The 25394-nt window shown below is 34.0% G+C and overlaps 1 protein-coding gene across 1 annotated transcript in view; it reads right to left on the bottom strand.

The window, feature by feature from the left end:
• The window catches only part of LOC122479521 (sperm-associated antigen 16 protein-like), a 556036-nt gene that overhangs the window by 248684 nt on the left and 281958 nt on the right, over positions 1–25394 (bottom strand). The window contains exon 6 of the mRNA XM_043573372.1: positions 22399–22525. Within this exon, the coding sequence (XP_043429307.1) occupies positions 22399–22525 (127 nt within the window). The remainder of the gene's footprint in view (positions 1–22398; positions 22526–25394) is intronic.

Raw genomic sequence — 25394 nt, 5'->3', positions numbered from 1 at the left:
ATGTTGCATCTGTGTATTTGAGAAGAGAATATTTAATACTATCCTATTTGCTAGACAAAAGCAGTTTCTATTCAATAGCTGTCCATCTTCCTATACTCAGGGGAAGGCAGCATCTCTCTCCAAAAAATGAAGAGAATATCAATGGGGCTAATCTCTTCAAAGTGCTTACAGCTCAAAGCAATTGCCTGCAGTTGTAAGGAGTCCCCACCCTCATTATCTCAGCAAAAGAAAAATGACCAAAATGTAAAATACTGCCTGGCTTTTGAGACGGAAGTACTCAAAAGAAAGTTAAAATAAACATTCACCAATTGGCTTCTGAGCTAAACACTTTGAAACTTAATTTACTTCTTTAGAATAAAAGAGTCAAACTATGAACCCATTCTTCCTTGATACAAAATAAGGAGTTACAGCAGAACAGAATAAACTATATTGGTCAGCATCAAAATATTAGATTGATTTGCATCTCAGATACTGTTATAGTCCAAGAAATAATGACCTTTACAATATAATCATACACGCCCAAGGATTATCAAATTATGAGTTACATTGATATAACTAGTTTTTTGTCTATACACCTTGTTTTATATGACAATTTACTCGGTGTTCTAACCTACAAAAAGATAGATGTTTCTGGAAACTACTAATAGAAAAAATTAGAACACATCTTATAAAACCATGATTATATAGTTTTAAAAGTGATATAAAATGTTTAATTGTGGCACCCTAAAGGCATAATCATTCTGGTTGAGTAGCTGTATTTAATGTAACAACACTTTCTCAGGCTGCTTGTCACAGTTGCCCACTATTTTGATTTCCCACCAGTAGCAGCAAATCCTTCAGAAGGTTCCTGGTAACTGAGTCTAAACCTACCTGGGGGATTCGTATCTCTTTGTTCTCAGGTAATTCACCTGACATAATTTTCCTCAGACAAACTTCTGCACAAGCCACACAGAGTAAATATTAAAGAGGCAAATCAAGCTATCACTCACAATATAAACTTGATACAAAGGGTAACCAGTATGAGGGAAGATGATTATTCATCTTGAGATGCTGTAGACACTGGCCTAAGAGATCTACTAGACCAGGATTTTCCAAATTGCACCTTGAAACCAATAATCGGGTCTTCAAAGTAATGTAATATAGTGTTAATAATGATATAACATAGATATAAAATATCTATTTATAAATATTTATATATAAATATGAAAATATATATTATATGTATGTTTATATATGTGTGTATACACACACATACAACATATGTTGAAGATTGTGTTTTAGGGTTGTGATGTAACATGAGTTTCTTGCTGTGGTTTGTTCTTAAAATAAAGTTCTAAAGCCTCTGCTTTAGCTCAAATTCTTTCTGATACTTTGGTTTCTCTTTCCTAGCCAAAGCAATGTTCCTCCAGTCTCCCCCAAACAGTTCCAGGAGTAGATACTCTCTGCCTCCTGAGCTACTTTCCTGTTGCTCTAGTTACAGCCATTCCCCTACTGCCTACTTCTCTTTCTTTCCCCTGGCCTTCCTTGCTTTCCTTTCTCCTTCCCTCCCCAAACACACATTGGCAGCCATGTCCGCAAGGGGAAGGGGACACCACTGTCTTATGTAAAAGTAATCATTCCTCTTCCTAGGGTCTCATTCTGAGATATGCACATGATCCAATCCCGGCCCAAAATACATGAGGGAAGTGTACTTGGGACTTTAAGAAATAGTGTTTTCTCTTCTGGAAGCTGTAGGAAGAGACAGTCTTATCACTTCCCCTGGATATTTTCTTGTTGTAATATGATCTGCAGAGATGCCAGAGTCCTCTAACTGCCAACACTGACCATGGCAGAACAGAGGGAAAGAAAGAAGCTGATGCCTTGAAAACATCTTAGATTTGCTCAGTCACCCATATCTGAAGTCAGTCCTACCTGTGGATTTTCTCCTATGTGATATAATGAGGTTCCTTATTGTCAGTTCCACTTGGCGTTTCTCATAGCCAAAGGCGTCTTCACTAATATATTAACAAATGACCAAGAATAATTAAGAACTCTTGGAAAAATAATATTAGTTAAATGGTACTTAAATTACTTCATAGTAAAACACATTATAAATAAACACCATTAACATAGTGTACAACTAGCAAACTAATTGAAAGAAAAATTAATGGAGTTGAGTATATAGTCTACTAACATAGACCATATATAAACTTTATTATATACTACATAGTAAAAATAGTAAAGACAGCATCACGAACACTGTCTAATTTTACATAAATGCTTCAGGAAATACGCTTGAGATTGCATTTTGTCACATATATCCAATTCATCAGCTGATTCTATTGACCCTATTTTCAAATGTAATATGGTGTTTTAACAGTTTCTCAGTTGTCAGCTCAGTCCATTGGCAACAACAGGATGTGGAGGGGTAATTGGAGCAGTTTGCCTTTTAGGGGGACAAGTGTTTTATCACTGATGTTTAGAATTGCTCTAATTATGTGATAATAAAAAGCATGCAATCTTTATGTGGTTTTATTATCTTTAAATTCTCTGCAGAAAACACACTCCACTATTGCTCTCTGAAAGCCCCACTGCTTTGGTCCAAACTACATTGAATTGTGTCATAACAGGAACATCTTCACTGCTTCTTCTGCTTCCACTCTTGCCCTGGATAGAGTGTTTTGTCTATAATAGTCGCCAACTATTTTTTGTTTGTTGGTTTCTTTCTGGTGAAAATCAAATTCTATTATTTTACTGTTTAAAATTGTCAGTCTTCATGTCATACTCAACTAAAATTCAACCTCTTTACCATGGCCTAGGGGGCGCTCATGACCTAGGTCCTGCTTATGTCTCTAAAGTTATTTCATGCCAATCTTTGCCTTAGTCATTCTGTTCCAGACACATGGATATCTTCAATTTTATTGTAACTCAAGGTCTGCCCTTGGAGCCCTCCTTCCCAAAATGGTTTTTCCCAAGACTTGTGCATGACTTACATCCCCAATTCATGAAGGTTGCTCTTTTACAGATGTCTTCCCTGAATATCTTATCTGAAATATCAACTCAATCCAACCATTCACCCTATACACTTAACACAGCTTTATTTTTCTTATACCATTTATGCGTGTCTTTGCTGTGTGTGTGTGTGTGTGTGTGTGTGTGTGTGTGTGTGTGAAAGAGACAGAAGTAGAGACAGAGACAGAGACTTAATTTTCTGCTTCTCCCATTAGAATATAAACATGGGAGGACAGAGACTTAAGTCTTTTTACCATGTTGATATGGATTATCATGTTAATGCTCACAAAAAAACATAACAGGTACTGTTTTGTTATCCTCTTTTTACAGAGGAGGAAATTTAGGCATAAGAAAGATTAAGGAATAAGGCCAAGGTTAGAGAACTAATAAGTGGTAGAATATGGATTCTGTCACTTTGGAGGCTGTTGTTCTTAAATGCTCTACTGCCTCTGTATATAATTAAAATGAAAAAGGCCCAATGTAAGGTACTGTATTATTAGAACACTATAGGACATAAGGTTGGACGTGGGAGATCATTAGGATATAATATGTAAAACACTATATATATACATATACATACACACACACTATATGTATATGTATGATTTTTACTGTATTCAGTAATATATATTACATTACACATATAATTACATATAGTAATCTCACATAGTTTCATAAGAAATATAAAATATTTTAACTGATTTGTGTGATTTCATATGATTTATTTTTCTTTTATGTAATTTCTATATTGCTTTTTGAAAATGTCAGCAACAATCATATAAAACATTCAGAATAACAAAAAAAATACACATCTTAAAAATAATGCCTCTTGTGACCATATAAAAGGGATATAAATGCTATGGTGGTTTGAGAGCATCAGCAAAGTACCTTTTCCTTTCCCACTCCAATTTGGAACTCCCTGAGGAGTAGGCACAAGAATTACAGATATGAAATCAAAATATCACCTTTAAGCGATAAAGGTGAATTTAAATATATGACATGAATATTCAGCCTTATCAGCGTCCTAACAATTCCTACAACGACTAGACCCTACCCAGACAGTTACTGGCAGTTGCAAAAACTCAGCCTCCTGCTAATGGAGCAGTCTTCTGGCAGCAATGGATAAAAGAACCTGTGTAGTCAGAGGATGGACTTTTCCAAGGGGAGGGCTGCTGGAGAAGTTATTCATTGGGACTTGCTCAGTTCTTTCTGAACTCTTTAGTGAAGCCAGACACCCCTCTCACAGAGGGAGGAAGGATGGAGGGACAGAGATGGAGTGGAGAGAGGCTACGGAGATTTTAGTTCTCTTCCTCCATGCAAAAATGAAGATTAGGAGATTAAGTGTTAACCTTCTCATCAGTATTAATTCTACTTTTCATTTGGCTTCAGATGAACCAACTTTACCTGCCCTTCCTCTCCTTTCTTTCTGGCCCATTTAGAGAGAAGCTTAGGTAGAACTTAGGTTTGGGTATAGAAAATCATTAGGCTTAATCCAGCCACTACAATAAGTTAAAAAGAGACCTGCTCATCATTGTTTCATATCAGTGTTATTTATTTGCAAGTTATTTTTTTCTCTTTAATGTATAAGAATGTTTTTTTACTCTGCTTTCTTTACATTGTAAAAATATTATGTATTTGCTTTAGAAAACCTAAAACATAAGGTAAACACCTCACAGAGAAGGCCTATACACATTTTGGCGGCTGTAATGCCAGGCTTTTCATGTACATCTGTATTACTCAGGCCTCTGGCAGGAAATGTAGAACACACATCCAGATGGAAATTTTAAAAAGACGTATTAATGAAGGGACTATTTATAGAAGGGGGAACATAGAGGAAAAATTAAGGAAATAAATATATATATTGGAAGCAATAGAAAATTGTTACTTACACAAGGATTGAAAGGGCAAAGGGTGAAAAATGACCTAAGTGGAACCTGGCTAAGAAATGAAGCCCTAGAAGTAGGGCTGCCTGACAGAAGCAGCCAACAATGCAGCCAACAATGTGGCCATCACCACAAATGCATCTAAGGTGGGAACAGAAGGAATAAATGCTCCAAGGTCTCCTCCTGTCCTCTCCTCTTCTGTCAGGGCCTCTCATTGGCCTATTCCAAATATCAGTGAATGGGCAAGTTGACTTCCCCAGAGAAACAGAGGAGGTCACAGAAGAGCACAGAATGAATGTGGAGGGATAGAGCCAATGGAGAATGACCTGCCTCTATCATCTATCTATCATCTATCTATCTATCATCTATCTATCTATCTATCTATCTATCTTCTATCAATCACCTATCTGGTTATTAATTGTGAAATCATGTCCTATACTCTGTTTTGTCACTACTTGAATCTTTAATAGCACCATGAATATCTACCTTTGTACTTCATTATATACACATTTATGTCATTCTAATGATCATATGGTATTCTACTGTATGAGCTATTTAATAGCAAGTCTGAAGCTTTCACATTTAATTTATTTTCAAATTGTCTTTTGGTATTATCTTTTCATGACTGATATTCAAAGATGCCCTTTTGAATTATTTTTGAGTATTATTTTATAATTAGTATGAACAATGCTCTCTTTATTTTATCATTCAACACTTAAAATGAGAATCTCTAATAATTTCATCAAATGAAAAATCTAATTGACTTTGAATTGTATAAAATATGGCTTTGTTAACACAGCTTCTACCTTTATTACTGAAAATAGTAGAGCAATATTTTAATCTGGTTGACTGAGATATGATGAGGTTATTGAGTACTACTGTCAACACAATATCATCACACTATAATCAACTGGTTGTTCTAAATTCCAAAGCCAGGTCAAGCCTTTCTTACAAGTAGCAATGTTTAACTGGGTCTACAACCTCAGGAAGAAAAAATAGAAAAAAGTTACAGGAATTTTTGGGCCTAGGCAGAAGGGAGGTATAGAAGTATAACCTAGTTCAAATGTTTCAAAACAAACTGGAGGTCAACTGAGGCAGACAAATAAAGTCAGTGTAACACATTTTAAAATAAAAGTCATTTTTGTTCATAAAAAACCCACAGGACTAAGCATTAGGAGATATGTTGGTGAAATGAATGATATTAAAATTGATGAAGTGTTAAACAGATATAGGATATTATTCTAGTAGCTCTCTTACGTTGAAATAAGGTCTTTGAGCACAATTTTCTCACTGCTTCATTCTTCCAGAATGTATAGCAAAATACTCTAAAATTCTCACTGATATAATTTTTCCCTTACAATGAAAATACTTTCCCTACATGAGCTTATAAAGATGCAAATATCTTCAAGGAGATTCTTAAAAACAAACCAAACTAATTTAATAAAATATTGTTGTCAGTCTGATAGTTGTAAAAGTTAAGCACCTTTAAATGTTATTGATGTTAAAATGTCTCTGTGTACATTTACATAGTGGTAATGAGGGGCTAATTTTCTATTGTGAGACTGGAGAGTAGCAAGTCCATGAACTATCTCTTCCTCAACAGAACATTCAGCAACATTCATATAAATGTCATGCCTGCTTTCTAAAGAAGAAGAAAGTGTTGAAAAGTAGTGACAGTTTATGAAATTGCTCATTATTATAATATCATTAATTTCTGTCTATTAGCAGTGTCTGGAGCATTTAGATTTCTGTAATATTTTTTATAATAAAGTCTGTGACTTTAGACATAAGTAGGGATAATAATTTTGCTGTGATTTAATCATCCATAATTAATCGTAAGCCGATTTACTGATTGTTCTTTGACTTGATCGATTATATTGGCTCTTTTAAGTTTCATGTGTTGTCTTCTCTTGGCAAGATTTTAAATTATCTATATGCCATCTAATATGATGTATCTAAAAAATTAAGATAATTTATTATAGTAACGCTTTTTTAAGAATAAAAAATATTTGGTACCATAACCTCCAAGAACATCTATGATCTGGCTCTTGGCTAACATTTTAACTAACTCAATGCCTCATATTTTTCTCCAACTGACTTCACCCACAGAAAGTATGGTTCTGACTTAGAAACTCTGTACTACTGTTTTCTCTGCCTGGAATCCTCTTTCCCCTGATAACTACCTCATCTATTCCCTCAATTCCTTCAACCCTCTGCTCAAATGTATCACTTCATGGAGAAATCCTCCCTGAACATCTTATCAAAAGTAATATTCCACTTTATCACTCTCCACTCTCTTGTCTTAAGTTTTCATAGTACTTATCACCACTTGGCATATACGTTTGTATAGATTCTATTAGTTATTTATCATCTGTCTCCCCTTGAGCTTTCTCCCCTAAGTCAAATGTTAAGTTCCATGAGAGCAGAAAAATATATATAAGTATATATAATATTCACTTTTCTGTCCTCAGCATCTAGAATAGGGGAACATAAATATTTCTTGAAAGAATCAAGAACATCAAAGGGACAAGGGCCACAAATGTTCATTGACTGATGAATGGATAAAGAAGATATGGTATATATATATATACACACACACACACACACACACACATATATACATGCATACATACATATATATGCATATACATATACGCATATATACATACATGTATGTATACACACACACATATATGTATAATATACATACACAATGGAATATTACTCTGCAATCAAAAAGAATGAAATCTTGCCATTTGCAAGGACGTGGATGGAATTAGAGTGCATTATGCTAAGCAAAATAAGTCAGTCAGAGAAAGACAAACATCATATGACTTTATTAATATGTAGAATTTAATGCACAAAACATATTAACATAACATAAAGGAAGGGAAGCAAAAATAACATAGAAACAGAGAGGGAGACAAGCCATAAGAAACTCTTAAACATAGAGAACAAACTGAGGGTTGCTGGAGGGGTTTTGGGTGGGGAGATGGGCTAAATGGGCAAAGGGCGTTAAGGAAGACACTTGTTGGGATGAACACAGGATGTTATATGTAAGTGATGAATTGCTAACTTTTATTCCTGAAATCATTATTACATTATATGTTAACTAACTTGGATTTAAAATAAAAAGAGAGAGAGAGAAGGACGAGAAAGGTATCAGAAAGGCATTTTATTGGTTAATTTTTTGTGTCAACTTGGCTAGACCATGGTATCCAAGGCACCCAGTCTTTTATCTAGAGGTTTTTTTTTTTTTTCAACGTTTATTTATTTTTGGGACAGAGAGAGACAGAGCATGAACGGGGGAGGGGCAGAGAGAGAGGGAGACACAGAATCAGAAACAGGCTCCAGGCTCTGAGCCATCAGCCCAGAGCCCGACGTGGGGCTCGAACTCGCGGACCGCGAGATCGTGACCTGGCTGAAGTCGGACGCTTAACCGACTGCGCCACCCAGGCGCCCCTTATCTAGAGTTTTTAAAACACCAGTCTAATTGTTACTGTGAAGGTATTTTTTTATGTGATTAAGATTTAAATCAGTAGACTTTGAGTAAAGCAAACAACCCTCCATAATGTGGGCAGGCCTCATCCATTAGGTGAAGGTCTTAAGAAATAAAGACTAAGGTCCCTAGAGAATAAAAGAATCTGTCTCTATACTGTCTTTGGATACAAGCTGCACACACACACACATACCCCTTACTGACTCTGTTTCTCTGGATAAGCCTGACTAATATAAGCATTTTCTATGCACGTATATTGATGTAGAAAAAAGGTCACTATATTAAATAGATTAAATTATCATTTAAAATTTTTTTTCAACGTTTTTATTTATTTTTGGGACAGAGAGAGACAGAGCATGAACAGGGGAGGGGCAGAGAGAGAGGGAGACACAGAATCGAAAACAGGCTCCAGGCTCCGAGCCATCAGCCCAGAGCCTGACGCGGGGCTCGAACTCACAGACCGCGAGATCGTGACCTGGCTGAAGTCAGACGCCTAACCGACTGCGCCACCCAGGCGCCCCAAATTACCATTTTAAAGACACAAATATCAGATTGAAAAAAAAGCAAAAATTAAAAAGAAAACAAATTAAAAAAATCCCACAAAAAAGATATGAAAAAAGATCTCTCTTATAGAGAGAAAGATTATCAGGGAAATATGATCCCCTTCAAAAAAAATAGGGTACCAAATTTACTGTGAAACAAAAATGGAACTTAAGGAAAAATCATTATGAAGGTCATGTTATAGGTTGATAAAAGGAAGAAAAGATCAATAAAGTATAGTGATTATGAATATATGTATCTAAAAATACAGCCTCAAAATATATGCAGCAAAAACTGAATTACAAAGATAAATTAATTAATACTTGTGGTTAAGGACTTTAATATATTCATCTTAGAAACTGAGAGCTCAAGCAGTCAAAATATAAGAAATGTTATAGGGGTGCCTGGGTGGCTCAGTCAGTTGAGCATCTGACTTCAGCTCAGTCATGATCTCACAGTTTGTGAGTTCGAGCCCGGTGTCGGGCTATGTGCTGACAGCTCGGAGCCCAGAGCCTGCTTCAGATTCTGTGTCTCCTCCTCTCTCTGCCCCTCCCCTGCTCATGCTCTGTCTCTCTCTGTTTCTCAATAATAAATAAACATTAAAAATTTTTAAAAAAGAAATGTTATAAAAGATTTAAATAACTAGTAAATAAGCTCAAACTAAGAGTTTCATAAAAATGTTTGAATCTACAAGGCATACAATATATGCGTTCTTTTTGATTACACAAGGAACATTGAACAAATTGTCTATATTAGAAGCCACAGAAGATCAACTTAATGCAAAGCATGTTCTCTAACATAATTTAATACAAATTGAAACTTAACAAAGGTTAACTCTAAAAACTCTAGGAAACAGGAAGCCCACTAAATACTTTTGAAAAAGAATAACAAAGAGACTGGTTGCACATTCATATATATTAATACTAGAACATCTAGTAATAAAAATAGAAGTGTACCAGCTCAAAAACAATATTACCAAAAGATTAGAAAAAAGACTGCCTCTCTATGTGTACGAGGTTGGTATATGACAGAAGTAATAGCACAGATAAGTGAGGTAAGTTTTAATTGTATAGTTGAGAGTATTAGGAAAACTGTATTACTGACAGAAAAATTAAGTTGGGTCTCCCACTGTGGACATCAGATTATTGTTCTCAACTACTTGCTTTTTTCCTATATTGGGATTTAAAATCTCCAGCAAAAGGAAGAAGCCAAACTTTTACTATTTGCAAATGACATGATACTCTATGTAGAAAACCCAAAGAACTCCACCAAAAAGTTGCTAGAACTGATACATGAATTCAGCAAAGTCATAGGATATAAAATCAATGTACAGAAATCTGTTGCATTTCTATATACCAATAATGAAGCAGCAGAAAAAGAAATCAAGTATTGATACCATTTACAACTGCACCCAAAACAATAAGATACCCAGGAATAGACCTAAACAAAGAGGTAAAAGATCTACATTCTAAAAACTATAGAACACTTATGAAACAAATTGAAGATGGGGGACACCTGAGTGGCTCTGTGGCTTAAGTGTCCGACTCTTTATTTTGGCTCAGGTCATGGTCTCCTGGTTCATAAAATGAGTCCTGCGTTGGGATTCTCTCTCCCTCTCTCTGCCCATCCCTGGCGCTCTCTCTCTCTCTCTCTCTCTCTCTCTCTCTCTCTCTCTCTCTCCATATAGGTATAACATATTATACATATATTACTCAGCCATCAAAAAGAATGAAATCTTGCCATTTGCAATGACATAGATGGAGCTAGAGTGTATTATGTTATGTGAAACAAGCTTAGGCATCTAAGTGGCTTTGGGCTTAGCTTATTACTCACTATGAATATACTGTGGACAAGCAGATGATATTCGTCACATCCAAAAGAAGATTTAAAAGTGATTGCATTATTTGGTTTTTATTTCCTGTTGTGCTTACTGTTTAAGGATCACATGTCCTGCATAGATACCCTGGGGTCCATAATGAGAAGACACAATGGAGTTCAGCTGAGCCCAGAAAGTACCTCAGGCCTAAGTTACCTAAAACTCTCTGTAAGTGAAAAAAAGCAAATGCTCCCATAAGTCAAAAAGATCCTGAGTTTGTTATTGCAGGAGACACTGACTTACTGAAAACACCTCCCTGTACCTTGAACCAAAGACATAAGTTGTAAAAATAAAGACATAAAGAGGAAGATACAGGAGAATACTTTTGTGACCTAGCATTGGGGAAATGTTCTTATCTTCCAAAGATAAAAGAAAACAGTTTTGACTACAGTAAATTTAAAGATTTCAATTCAATAAAAAATACCATAGAAAAATCAGCAAACAGACAACTCTTTGGAAGAAATCTACATTTGAAGCCAATAATAGATTAATATACAGATATTATTGCAAAATCACAAGTCCCCAGAGAAAGTAAACCCAATAGAAGAAATGGGCAAAGGCAATTAATTCACAGATGAGGAAACCTGAAAGATTGGAAAGTATTATAAAAAGATGTTCAGCATCACTAGTAATTAGGCATATGCAATGTATACAGTACCCACTATACTGGAAGATTTAGAAAATCAATTACTTCTTGTCTTAGTCTGTTTGGGTCATAATAACAAAATATCACAGACTGGGCAGTTTAACAACAAAAATTTATTTTCTCACAGTTCTGGAGGCTGGAAAGCCAAGATCAGGGTACTAGCACAGTCAGATTCCAGTGAAGGCTTTCTTCCTGGCTTTCATATGCTTTCCTCCTGAGCACTCACATAGCCCTTCCTTATACATGTGCATGCCTCTTCTTATAACATCACCAATTCTATTGGATTATGGCACCAATCTTATGATTTCATTTAACCTCAACTAACCTAAAAGCCCTGCCTCCAAATACAGTCACATGAGTGGTTAGGACTTCAACATATGGATTTGGGGAGGGACACAATTCAGTCCATAATACTACTAAATGTTCATGATGAGAATTCTTGAAGGACAGTAAACTAGTGTAGTGATTCTGAAAAGCAGTGTGACAGTGCTTAGGGAAATTAACGTACTCTCTGTGACATAGCAAGTCCTCTGCAGAGAAACTCTCAGAAGCCTGCCACCAGTATATGTATGAGGATATTTAGTACAGCATAACTTGAAGTAGCAGGGTCTTATGGGGAACTTAGGTGCCCATCACTAATACAATGGATGAATAAAATAATAAGGTGAATAAAATAGAATACTATCCAGTAGACCTGATAGACATATATTAATATGAATAAAACTTAAAAACACAGTATTTAATAAAAAAGCAAGAAACCAAATGCAATGTATGACAAAATATAGTTTTTAGAAGCCTTAGATATGTACATACACAAAATAATTCCATATATTCTTCAAAGATACCTAGAAATCTCAGGGAACATATCAGACATTTAAAATATTCCATGGAAGGTGGGGGAGAATGACAGTAAGGATGGGACATGAAAGGAGAAAATAATGGAATCTGATAATTGTCTATTTTATACTGAAAAGTCTGATTAACTCTGCTCTCTGTACATGAGGAAGAGGAAGATAAAGAAGAGAGGGGATAAAATGAATGAAGAGAAGGGAGATAAACAAGAGAAAGAAAAAAAAAAGACACAGGCAAAAAAGGAAGGAAGACAGAAGCAGCAGAAGTATCCATTGTCATAACTAAATTCTGATAAGGGTAAATGGATCCTAATGCAGTATGAATGAAGGAACAAATCAAACATTATGGGAGGCATAATGAAAGGATAACATAAGAAAGCAGCAGTAATCGATACTCCAAATTAAACCAAGTCCATGAGAACAGAAATGGGTGATTATATGGTTAACATTATAAGAGTACCCATCTTTTTTCTACAGTTCCATACACAGCTACAGGATGCTATTCTTTGCAAATAATGGCATGTATAGTTTATTTTATGAAGAACAGTGTGACTTTGTTTTCAACACTCCCAGTTATGACCTGCAGATTCATGTCTATGGCTTCAGTTGACTTTGTAGACATAATCTCACCTATCTCTTTCCCAGAATTTGGAACAGTGCCTGGCAGATAGTAGGCTTACATAAAATACTTATCAACTACATTGCATAATTTCTAACATTAGACCAACAAAAATACAAGATAAAGAATGGTAAAATTCTTGGATAAAGAAGGCATGGCCTGAAATGCTGATCTATTATTACAAGGTGTTTATCAAACTCATTATTTCAAAACATCAACAGAGTGTTGATTTTGTTAATACCAGTATGACGCTATGTCTTCTTTTCAATGTTTTTTTTCTTTTGGTGGAAAAGTACATGGTAAAGGATGTTGCATGAAGATGAATTTAAACAATTTTTATTTATAGACCTCTTATATTACAAGTGAGAAAAGATACTTCTAGGCTCAATCAGATTTGAGTAAATCATATTTGAATATTGCTCAAAATTCAATTTTAGATAAATATAACTGCGAGTTATCACAAGTACCAACTGTGCAGCTCCATCTACAAGAGTAGCATGCTATTTGTTCTGGGTTGATTTGCACATCTGTTGAACTGCAACTTCTCTTAAGGATTATCCTATTAAAAAGTGCCAGCTTGGCAAATTAAAGATGATTATCTATTCAATTTTGTATACACCATCTATTAAAAAGAAGACAAATTCTTGGGCTATATGACTTTAGGTCATGAAGTGTGTGTAGATTGAAAATTTTAACTGTTTAATTTTAAATCTGATAACTATTATATGCTATTAAATTAACACATTCCTCATGATACTATAACTTTGTACCTCTGAAAAATTCAAAGATCTAATTATGCTTCATTTCTTTATACAAATACATTTTTCTTGACTAATATATGCATAAAATGTCATTAGTCATACTTTAAAATGATCTATGCTAGCACATACATGAAATTTTTATTACACCTGCAAACATGTAAGTATAGGTATTTATATGCATTGGGATATATTACTGCCTAGATGATATTAAGATACACTTATTCATGTAACTAATTTCTCATACTTGGTACACAGATACAAATCTTTTTGATTTCTTTTTTTTTAATTTTTTTTTTCAACGTTTATTTATTTTTGGGACAGAGAGAGACAGAGCATGAATGGGGGAGGGGCAGAGAGAGAGGGAGACACAGAATCGGAAACAGGCTCCAGGCTCTGAGCCATCAGCCCAGAGCCTGACGCAGGGCTCGAACTCACTGACCGCGAGATCGTGACCTGGCTGAAGTCGGACGCTTAACCGACTGCACCACCCAGGTGCCCCTCTTTTTGATTTCTTAAATGTGTTGAAAATAATTTGACATTAGCACATTAACTATAATATGTGTATAACTACTGTAAATGCATTTGAAAAAAAATGTTTCTTACATTAATACTACAAAACAAATCTTCATTAAATATGATGACACTAATTTAGCATTTGTCATTATTTGGACATTTGCCAGATTTAAATTGTTTGTATATAATCGCATATAATTACATATGTAAGCTTTGTAACAATTTCCAAGGACACATAATGAAATAATTTCCAAATGCCTTTTTGACATGCTGATAATGTTACATTTATACTTCTATGTAGTACAACTACAATCAGAGAGCTAAGCAATAATTATAAAAATACTTATTTAAAAAATATTGCACAAAATTAAGAAATTAACAACACATATGTGATTTCTTTGTATCATCCAGGCAATTGCAATTGCTGATTATACTGTATAATGCTGTAATTTGTAAGATTAATAAGTTATGTCTTGGTCTGATTTAACCAGAAAGAGACAGATTCTTACTATCTTATATAGTCCTATAAGAAGAGTTTGATCAAGCCATAATTTATTAAAATGTTGGGACTTATGCTTTTTTTTTTTTGGCCAAAATTCTTGTTGGTACAGAGACTGAATGTGTTGTTGGGTGTGCAAGAATAAAAGTTTTGTATTGCTGAACAATACTATTATCGTTTAAATGTGAGGCCCGATTTTTAAATAAACTTGATGTTTATAATAGATTGTATCTCCTTTTTGGATCAAGGGAGAGTGAAGTGTTTCACTTACGTTTTGATATTTTATTTTCAAGTTGTAAGTAATATAAAAAGCATTTAAGTTTTATTTTAGAATATATTTTTACCTCAGAACACCATGTCCTAATGAACACAGGGAGATACAATGTGAAACTCAGGTTGTAAACCTAGTTGATTAAGTCACCTATCCAAACCTTTCATTTTAGAGATAATAAAGTTGAGGTCAACAAAGATTAAGTGTCCTGTTCAATTTCATGTTACAAATCATAGATGAATATAACTTTTTAGAGCCTCATCTTGGGTTGGGCTTGACTCAAATGGTCTTTTCTGACTTATAAGATGGCAATAATTTCTAGACTTTTCTAAAAATCAATCCTAATTCAAGTATCTGTGAGTACTGGTGATATGAAAGCATTATTTTTAAAACTATGAACACAATTCCATAAGGGAGTCTTCATAATTTGTGCAATGATGTTGTCATTAGATTAAGAATACAACCTTCCAAACATAATATCTGAAAGAACAAGACTTTGTAACATGTATAAATTCTACTATACTTTGAAAAAGCCACTAAGTTTTATTTATATTAATCTTTCATAATTTATGTAATTCAAATGCTAATTTTATCTCAGAATTCATGATCCATTTTGGGGATGATAATCTAGTACTTAGCAACTGCTATGGCATTGCCATCAACTGATCAGAATGGACGGTAGACTAATCAGAACAGTTCATGACTATAACACTTTGTACAACTATGAATGTTCTCCCTGAATAAATGTATCTTTGGTCAAGATGACTTTAATTAGAGTTTTCAAGGAATTCCCACTATTATCAGCATGTTATTTTCCGTACTTGCTCTAGGGTAAATAAAATTGCTTCTAACATAGGACATTGCATGAAAAAAAACAAAGAGAAAAAATAGGTTGTTTTTTTCTGCAGATGAACTGTAACCAGTCTCTATGAATCTCTAAAATTTTTTATTTACAATCTCCTAGAGCTAAAAATTAAATGAAATGAAATTCAGGCTCTCACAGGACTGTACCAACATGTGTAGTTATTAATATGTATGCTTAATTAAAGCTCTCAAAAACCTTTAAAATGGGAGAAATGGAACCAAACTCAGAGTGTTGTGATGGTTAAAAGAGAAAGCACCTTGTTCAGTTCCTACAGCATAGTATGCTTCATTCCAGGCATTAATCATACACTTGGGTCTCAAGGGATATACACAATCTGATTTCCTTCAGTTCTTCCAGTGCCTTTTTCCTTCAGAGAAGCCCATATTCTACTTATGCACAAAATAGGTTTGTATACACAATAGAGCCATGCAAACAGGGAAGGAAATAATGGGATTATAAATAATTGAGTAGAGTCATCTGGTCACTTCTTCTCTCATAATTTATCCTCTTTCCTTGTGGCTTTCCTTCTGTGGGAAATTGACATGGTAGAATGGGCTTCCTCTTAGGAAGAGCAACTTAGGTTAACTGCCTTATGCCTTAGAGATTAAGTTAGCTTGGTTTCTTCCATTCTTATTTCAGTTTTTAATCAGTCCAGGATTTAAATAAATGGCAGAAAGAGAGGCCCTGCAGGTGCTCACATAATCCAGCCCTGCCTGATTACTCTGAAAAGAGTTAATATTGAAGTGTGGGGTTGGAGTTCTGAATCCCATTAGGAAGATACAGGCACTTAAAATACTCTGTTGTGCATAAGACACATCAGAAACCTGGCAGATTATTAGGTTATTAACACTAGGTTATTTTTCTGGGGAGATTCCCTTTGTTGTTGTTGTTTCTTTCAGAGACCACAAATTGACAACTGGTGACAAGATTCTATGTCTTAGTCAGCTTTGAGCCAAACACTGCCAAGTGGTCATTAGTGGAATTATTTCACTGTCCATAGCAAATGAATCATTTCTCTAACAATATCGTATATCAGTATGAAACCAAATATTGTTAGTAAAGTGAGAGGCAGAATAATATAAAGTTTAAGTTTTAGTTCCTGGAATCAGACCTGCCAGATTTGAAATCTGACTCTGTATTTGATCAGCTAGGTGTCACTGGGCTTGTTCTTAACTTCTTTATGTCCCAGCTTCCTCACCTGGAAAAAAAAAGTGGCAGCTACAACAATTTCATTGAATTTAGAGAAGACTAAACAGGTCTTTAGACTCTAGAACACTAAACATGTGAGCCAACTCAGGTGGTTCAAAAACATTGGTGAAGGGACTTGATCTGGAGGTGTGGGCTTATGTTGCCTTACAACTGAGGTGATACCCTTCTAAGCACTCTACTAAGGCAGTTTTCTCTGTAAAGGGCCGTATATTAAATATTTTAGGCTTCCTAGGCCCTATGGTCTCTGTTGCAAATACTCAACTCTGCTCTTATAGTGTGAAATCAGCCTTAGAAAATATGTAACTAAATGGCTGTGGCTGTGTTCCATTAAAACTATACATACATACAGGCCAAGCTGGCCCATGAACAGTAGTTTGCCAATCTCTGCTCTACCTAGTGTTCTTCTGAACTGCAAGGTTTTTCCAACCTGATTGGTGGATATACAACTATTCTTAGGCTGGGTGATCTCTGTATTTTTCCTGTTAAGTGTTCAGAGAGATTTTCACTTAGTCTGTCAAGTATTGATCCTTATTTAGCTAAAGACAGGAGGGGATCTTCTGCAAATCTCAGACCCCTCTTTCTGTGCTGCAGATTCTAACTGGTGTGGTCTCCCTGGACTGCCCACTCTTTCTCCTCAGCTCTGAAAGACTGCCAGTTTTCTCTTTGGTTTCCATCTGTCCTTGAGTATTCTATGGCAGGCATAGGGCTCATCTCATTTACTTTCCATCTCTCAGGTGTTCTTGTCTTTCATTGCCCAGTATTCCATGTCTGAAAACCAGTTTCATATATTTTGTTTTTTCTTAGTTGTTTCAGGTGGTGTGGTAAATCTGGTCTTGTTATTCCATCTTGGCTGGAAGTGGAAGTCTCAATAGGTTTTTAATATTTTACATACAAGGAAACTGAGGCTCAGAAATATTTAGAAATTTCACCAAGACCATTTGGCTAGTAAGGAGTGGAGACAAAATTCAAAACCAGGGCTTCTAACTTCTAAGTGAGTGCTTTCTCCACTAGGCTACACTGCTTCCATAAAAAGAAATTAACCACAATCTGTCTTTTAAATACAAAACAATGAACTGTAGCTTTTATGGAAAGAAACTGATAAATCCAATGTGAAACAAAGATTTTGGGGGTTATTTTATTATGTTTGAAAAATTTCAGAGGGCTTTCATGCTTTTTATGTTTTCCAATGGGGTCATTTTTTCTATTTTAGCATTTATTTGTAGTTCTGCTTATGGAGAATATTAGGATTGCCTCCAAATGAGGAGAAGTCTTGCCCATTTTGATGATCTGATACTGATAAGCTTCCTACTGGAAAGTCCCCAGCTGGCTTAAACTTCAGCTCCTGCATTTTCTAGGGATGTGACTCTTTTGCAAATATACCAGAATTATCTTTTACAAAGGAGGGACAAATATTGCTAAACTACATAAAAACATGATGAAATGAGAGATGTGGACAAATTTATGTATAAACTCTTACAGTTAGTTTTTATTACTTTCACTATGCAAATTCATTTAACATTTTCTGAAATAGTAATAAATTTTTTATGGTAAAATATATGGCATTTGAATATGCCAAGTGAGAGAGATTATTTAGATAGTGAATATTCACAAAAATATGTAGCATTATATTACCAGGATGCTCTCAGTTTAATGAGAAAGGAACACTTATCCCTTTACAAATACTAATACGCATATAATACGCAGGTATATGTACACAGATAATCTGTGCATATCACAAGCAATGTATTTGCAAGTAAAACATTAAGTAAATAATACTATACCACACACAACTCCTCTTTTAAATGTATGAGAAGCTAGTTTTCTACAACAACAGAGAAGCTAAATTCTAGATGATGATTCATGCATCTTTAAATCTTTTTATTTTAATTATATATATATTTTATATAACTTCACTTCTTAAACATTTAGTTATTTTTAATATTACATGACAAGGAGGTTTTGACCCTTGTTTCTTTTAAAATTTATTTATTAGTGCTTATACTTTGACTAGAAATCACCTATAGTAGTACACAGCCTTGAGCATCTTACTTGCACACTGATATATTCACACATTTTTCTCACCGCTAATATGAATGGGATGACTTATAATATGATCCCTTCCAGCTAAGATGAAACATGGTAGGTGACTGTACTAGGATTTCCTCATTATAGACTATACATTATCCCTTTGAAACACATTAGAACACTGTAAGATAATTATTTCTTCCATTATTTCTATGAGGACACTACATTCAAGGAATTTAAATTTACTTAATGCCTAAAAAGTGGTGAAGAACTAAGGATCTGAATTACAGTCCATGCTCTTTTCCTACATGATTGGTTTTCAAAATTTTTATCAATGATATATTTTTGAAATGATACACTATGAGGAATCTCAGTTTCAAAACAGATCAAGAACTATTTAATTATATATATTTATACATACTTTTACAAATTCAAAATTAAATTTTTACTTATGAGGTTAATAAATATTGAGGCAATTTTGATATGCCTAAAAATTTGAAATCAAACATTATGGACAACAGTTTCAGCCTTTCAATGACCTCTAATCCCATTTATTTCTATACTATGTTGGATTTGCAGTGACAAGAAATTCCTTATTTATAAAGATAAGTCATTGTACTTGGGAACATCTTTTTAAACAGCACACCTCATAATCTCAAGATGCTCTTCAATTAAACTGATCCAGAGACAAGAAATATGATTTGAAATTTTTGTTTATATGATGATTATTTAGAATATCTAACAACTAAATATCTTAGAATGTTATCAATATTTCTACATTTATTATGACATTGCATGTATGTTTTCAATATCTTTTCCTTAAGTCCAGGGACATAGCTTAGATAGAGGCAAGAGCCTGTCTCACACTAGTTGAGTCCTAAACATATATAACTGCATGATTTAATTCTGTCACATAATTTTGACCTAAAAACTTGATTTGGCACAACTTAACCAATGTGAGCCCTATGTTTATTGTTTTCAATAGTGTCAATATCCTCTTTTTATCTTTTTGTGGAAAATAATTGTTATCAAAAATGCTTTTATTTGCTAACTGCTAGGCATAATAAGTCAAATTAATGTATATTGTGAGCTTATTAAGTTACATTTGATTTTATCCTCATAGTCCAAATATTTTCACGATATAAGTTTATTATACTTTTAATTTAAATAATCTTTTCCTGAATAGATCCATATTATAAGATATCCATGTGTCCTTGTCCTTATTTTGATTTGTTTTGCTCTTGACTTTACTCTGCTTTCCTCTCTTGATATGAACATAATTTCTGTTTTACTTTGTGATTTTCACCTCTCTGTTCAGAGCCTCATTAGACTGAGAGCTTTGTTTGTTCTCCCCAGTTCTTTCATTTTTTGATATATTTTAACCTTTTTAAATGAAGAATCACTGAAGACTTCTCTTCTACAGAAGCACAAATATCCCATTATTCAATGAGAAAAAGGCTTATGATGCTAATTTCTCAAACGCATAGAACTAAAATTAATTATAGTATGTTCCTTGAAGAAATGGTCAGCGGGATGGGAAGGTCAGGTTGAAAATATATTCCTTCAAACTGATGAAGTGTTTTCATTAACAGGGTCCCTACTTTACACTTTTTTGTCTTTTATGTTTCTCATTGTATTGCCCTTGATTCTTATGCTTTTTTAAATTTTAGTTTATAATCAACAGTATAGCAATCATGGAGAGAAAAACTAGGTTTGTTGTAGCAAGCACTTTAAGATGATATTGACTTGTAAGAAAGTAAGACAGGTACTGACGTTTATTTAAATCAGTTCTGCATGACTATGCATAGAAAAGAGATTTGAGTTGATGACAAGGACAGTAGAAAACAAGTAGAAACATATTTAACATTGACAATAAAATCCATATCTCTTATTAGTTGTGTAGCATTTCAAAATACCCTTTACCTTCTATTATTAGCAAATATAGCTAAAAGATTTGAGATTTCAGAATTCAAAATTCAAGGACATGAATCCTTAGATTCTTGCTTGAAACAATAAAAAGTTGTTTAAGGATATAAAAATGTTTATTAAAACCAAGTTAAAGTTCCTTTAGACCTATGATGTCAATTCAGACTCTGTATAGTGAAAAATACAATTTGAAATCTTAGTAGGCCTTCACATTATAAAATAAAATTCTCATAGTTGGGATGTTTTACTCTAAACAATGTTTTCTTTTTTAAATTAAATGGCTTAATGTCAAGAACATTACTAAAAACATTTTTAAAAAACATTGTTCATATGGTTCATATGCCAATCTGTAATGGGAACACAATCTAAAGTTTGTTAAGAAGATAAACTTACTGAATTCTAAGATTTAGATATGTAATAGCAATATCATAAAACCAGTCCTATGAAACACACAATTCTCTTATGGCTCTAGAGTTGCTTCTAGTATCTACATACTTTCTGGACTACAGAATTAGTATGCACTATTTTAAAATAAAACATTATTATTTCCCATACATATTCTATCTTTATTTCTTCTCTAAAATTACCATCTCTATAACTGTGATCTACTACAAATAAATATCAAAGATTTTAAAAACTCACAAAATTTTAAAAAGCTTAAAACATGTATCATACTAGCAGAGGAATGTTATGTTATCTAATAATAGATACACATTATTTAGTATAATCTATCATTAAAGATACAAATGAAACTATAATTTTAATCTTTTAAATAGATAACTGGAAATATTGTGTGATTTTTAACATCAGTTGATACACTATTCATCAGCAGCAAGTGTAAAATATTTTATCTGAATGACAGTGTTTATATTACTGCAGAAAAAATGCTGAACACAATCAAATAATAATATTACAATTATTATCATTTATAATATGTATTGTCACCCATAAATGCAACAATAAAACACATGTACATTTCAAGTTAATTATAACATTAAGAGAATATAGGGTAATTTATTAATTATAAGACAGAAATATTCCATTAAACATGTTTTAAATTCAGTTTTGCTAAACTTTTGTTCTTCTCTATGCTTAGCCATTTTACCTTCAAAAAACCCAATTACTTACCTTGGATGGTGATTCTAAAGGATCTGGACTCCAAATTTTTCATGACACTGTTAGGAACTTCTGTTATCTATATTAGTACATACTTATCTCCTCTATTATTTCTTCCTTTATATTTATGATAAATACTTTTATGATGTTACATGATAATACACATAAAATATATTCTCATACAATATTAAGAACAAAAATTTACATAAGAGGAAACTAATAAAAGTCAGGTGGAAACAGAAAATAGTTTCAGAACCAATGCTAAAGTTGTTAGCTTGGTCACAAATGGTAAACAAAAAAGATCCTACCTGATGAATCAAAGTTCACTTCATTGCCAGGACTTGGACCTACATCAATGGATACAATTGGTAAGAGCTTCCGAAAGTCCCATAGTTTTATTACTCCACAGGCATCACAGGACGCTATCATATGACCCTTTAAAGTAAAAAAAAAAAAAGAGAGAGAGAGAAATGTACATACATACATATATATATATATTACACACACACACACACACGTGCGCGCACAAACACACAGACACACACACACACACATATATATAGTAACAATCAAAAAAGGAAGATTTGTCTTATTTTGCTAAGTTTATATATTTTTATAGAGAGGGGAGAGAGAATCCGAAGCTGCCTCCACAGAGCCTGATGCAGGGCTTGAATTCATAAACAGTGAGATCATGACATGAGCCAAAATCAAGAGTAGGGCACTTAACCAACTGAGCCACCCAGTAGCCCCAACATTTGTGTTATAATTTTATTAAATCCACAAGGATACACACCTCTAAACTAAAAAGTGTTCATTATATTTTTGTATTAAATATAATAAAATTTTAATAAAAAATTTAAATATATAAATTCCTACAGTAAATTTTGGAATATGATTTTTCAGGAAATCATTTTGATTATTTAATTATATTAATTAAATAAATGTCATGTGTATGGTATATGCTATCTACACATAAAAACTATATATATGAGAATATTGCACTAAAAGTGCACCTCAGTCTATATGCTTGCAATTAGTTAGCATTGATGATTTATACTTCAGATAGGGTAAAAATAAAAACAGAGATAGAAAACTAATAGAAACAAGGAAAGAAGGGTTTTTATCATGGTGTGTAGAAGCATTGGGACCAGGTGAAATTGATGGCAAGGAAGCAGTACATATTGTGATCTCTGAGACAAAATTATTAGAAACACTTGGGGCTCTTTTGGTAATGTAAATGGGATAAGGAAGAAAATAACTGGATAAAGGGGATGGAAAACAAAAGGCAGGGTGAATGGATCCAAGTGTAATGGAAATAGGAGTGGATATTTTCCCAGCATAGAAGTACCAGCTAGGATACATCAGTTTGAAGTTCAAGGTCTGTCTACACCCTTTCTCAAGAGATGTTTATTGAGCATACACTTCATGTCAGATACTGGGATATAGTGATGAGTAACAGGGGTCTTTGCTGTCCAGCAGTTCGTAACCTTTACTCATTCTCATCATAGCATCATTTAATTTTGGTATCCAGTGACCAATTGAAAAGAACCCAGATTATGGGCCATATCAGGCTCATACATAATGTTTATAAGTGATTATACTTTATACTATTTTGAATTTGATATATACTTTCCCTTTCAGCTCCAGATTCTCTTTTTTTTTTTTTTTTTAAGAGAGAGAGAGAATCTTAAACAGACTCCATGCTCAGTGTGGAGCCCCACCCAGGGCTTGATCCCACAACCTTGCATCATGATCTGAAGCTGAAATCAGGAACCAGATGGTCAACCTACTGAGCTACCCAGGCACCCCTCTAGCTTATTTATTTATTTATTTATTTATTTATTTATTTATTTATTTAATATATGAAATTTATTGTCAAATTGGTTTCCATACAACACACAGTGCTCATCCCAAAAGGTGCCCTCCTCAATACCCATCATCCACCCTCCCCTCCCTCCCACCCCCCATCAACCCTCAGTTTGTTCTGTTTTTAACAGTCTCTTATGCTTTGGCTCTCTCCCACTCTAACCTCTTTTTTTTTTTCCTTCCCCTCCCCCATGGGTCTCTGTTAAGTTTCTCAGGATCCACATAAGAGTGAAAACATATGGTATCTGTCTTTCTCTGTATGGCTTATTTCACTTAGCAGAACACTCTCCAATTCCATCCACGTTGCTACAAAAGGCCATAATTCATTTTTTCTCGTTGCCACATAGTATTCCATTGTGTATATAAACCACAATTTCTTTATCCATTCATCAGTTGATGGACATTTAGGCTCTTTCCATAATTTGGCTATTGTTGAGAGTGCTACTATAAACATTGGGGTACAAGTGGCCCTATGCATCAGTACTCCTGTATCCCTTGGATAAATTCCTAGCAGTGCTATTGCTGGGTCGTAGGGTAGGTCTATTTTTAATTTCCTGAGGAACCTCCACACTGTTTTCCAGAGCGGCTGCACCAATTTGCATTCCCACCAACAGTGGAAGAGGGTTCCCGTTTCTCCACATCCTCGCCAGCATCTATAGTCTCCTGATTTGTTCATTTTGGCCACTCTGACTGGCGTAAATTGATATCTGAGTGTGGTTTTGATTTGTATTTCCCTGATAAGGAGAGACGTTGAACATCTTTTCATGTGCCTGTTGGCCATCTGGATGTCTTCTTTAGAGAAGTGTCTATTCATGTTTTCTGCCCATTTCTTCACTGGGTTATTTGTAGTTTAGTTATTTTTAATGTCAAGTCAAAAATCATTTTCTCACCTTTTTCCTTAATATTCTAAAATGTTAAAGATAATAACTTGAGTATTGTACAATTCTCCTTACCATTTTGAACTACTTCACACCATTGTTTTTCTCATTTATTCTTGATTTTTATCCTTTCTGGGGAAAAAAATGTACATCTTGTATGACAGTCCAAGTGGAATCTTTGTTTTTCCCTAAACATACCAGCAATGTAACAAATGCCATCAGTTTTAAAATTCTATGACTGTTGTCACTAGCAAAGCAATACAACTTTGTCCCTAGTCTAATAAATGGGATATTTAATCTTTTTTATGACTTAAAAGGAACATGGAGAACTTGGAATGTTTTCAAATATGTAAACATATTTTGTAGGAATTGTGAACAATCAGTGAATTTAATTTTCAGAAAAGATTAGTTCTCAGAATTAGCAGGGAATATTAATGCTAGAAATTAGAAAGAACCCTTTCCAGATATAAGGGTTTTCAAATATCTTTCAGAGGTGACAGAATGAAATCTTTTTTTCAACTGTGAGAACAGAATAGATAAATTTTAATCATAATTTAATT

The sequence above is a fragment of the Prionailurus bengalensis genome, chromosome C1, assembly GCF_016509475.1.
Source record: "Prionailurus bengalensis isolate Pbe53 chromosome C1, Fcat_Pben_1.1_paternal_pri, whole genome shotgun sequence".
Lineage (NCBI taxonomy): Eukaryota > Metazoa > Chordata > Mammalia > Carnivora > Felidae > Prionailurus > Prionailurus bengalensis.
Note: the sequence above shows the minus strand (reverse complement) of the source record. Positions and strands in the feature narration are given on the sequence as shown.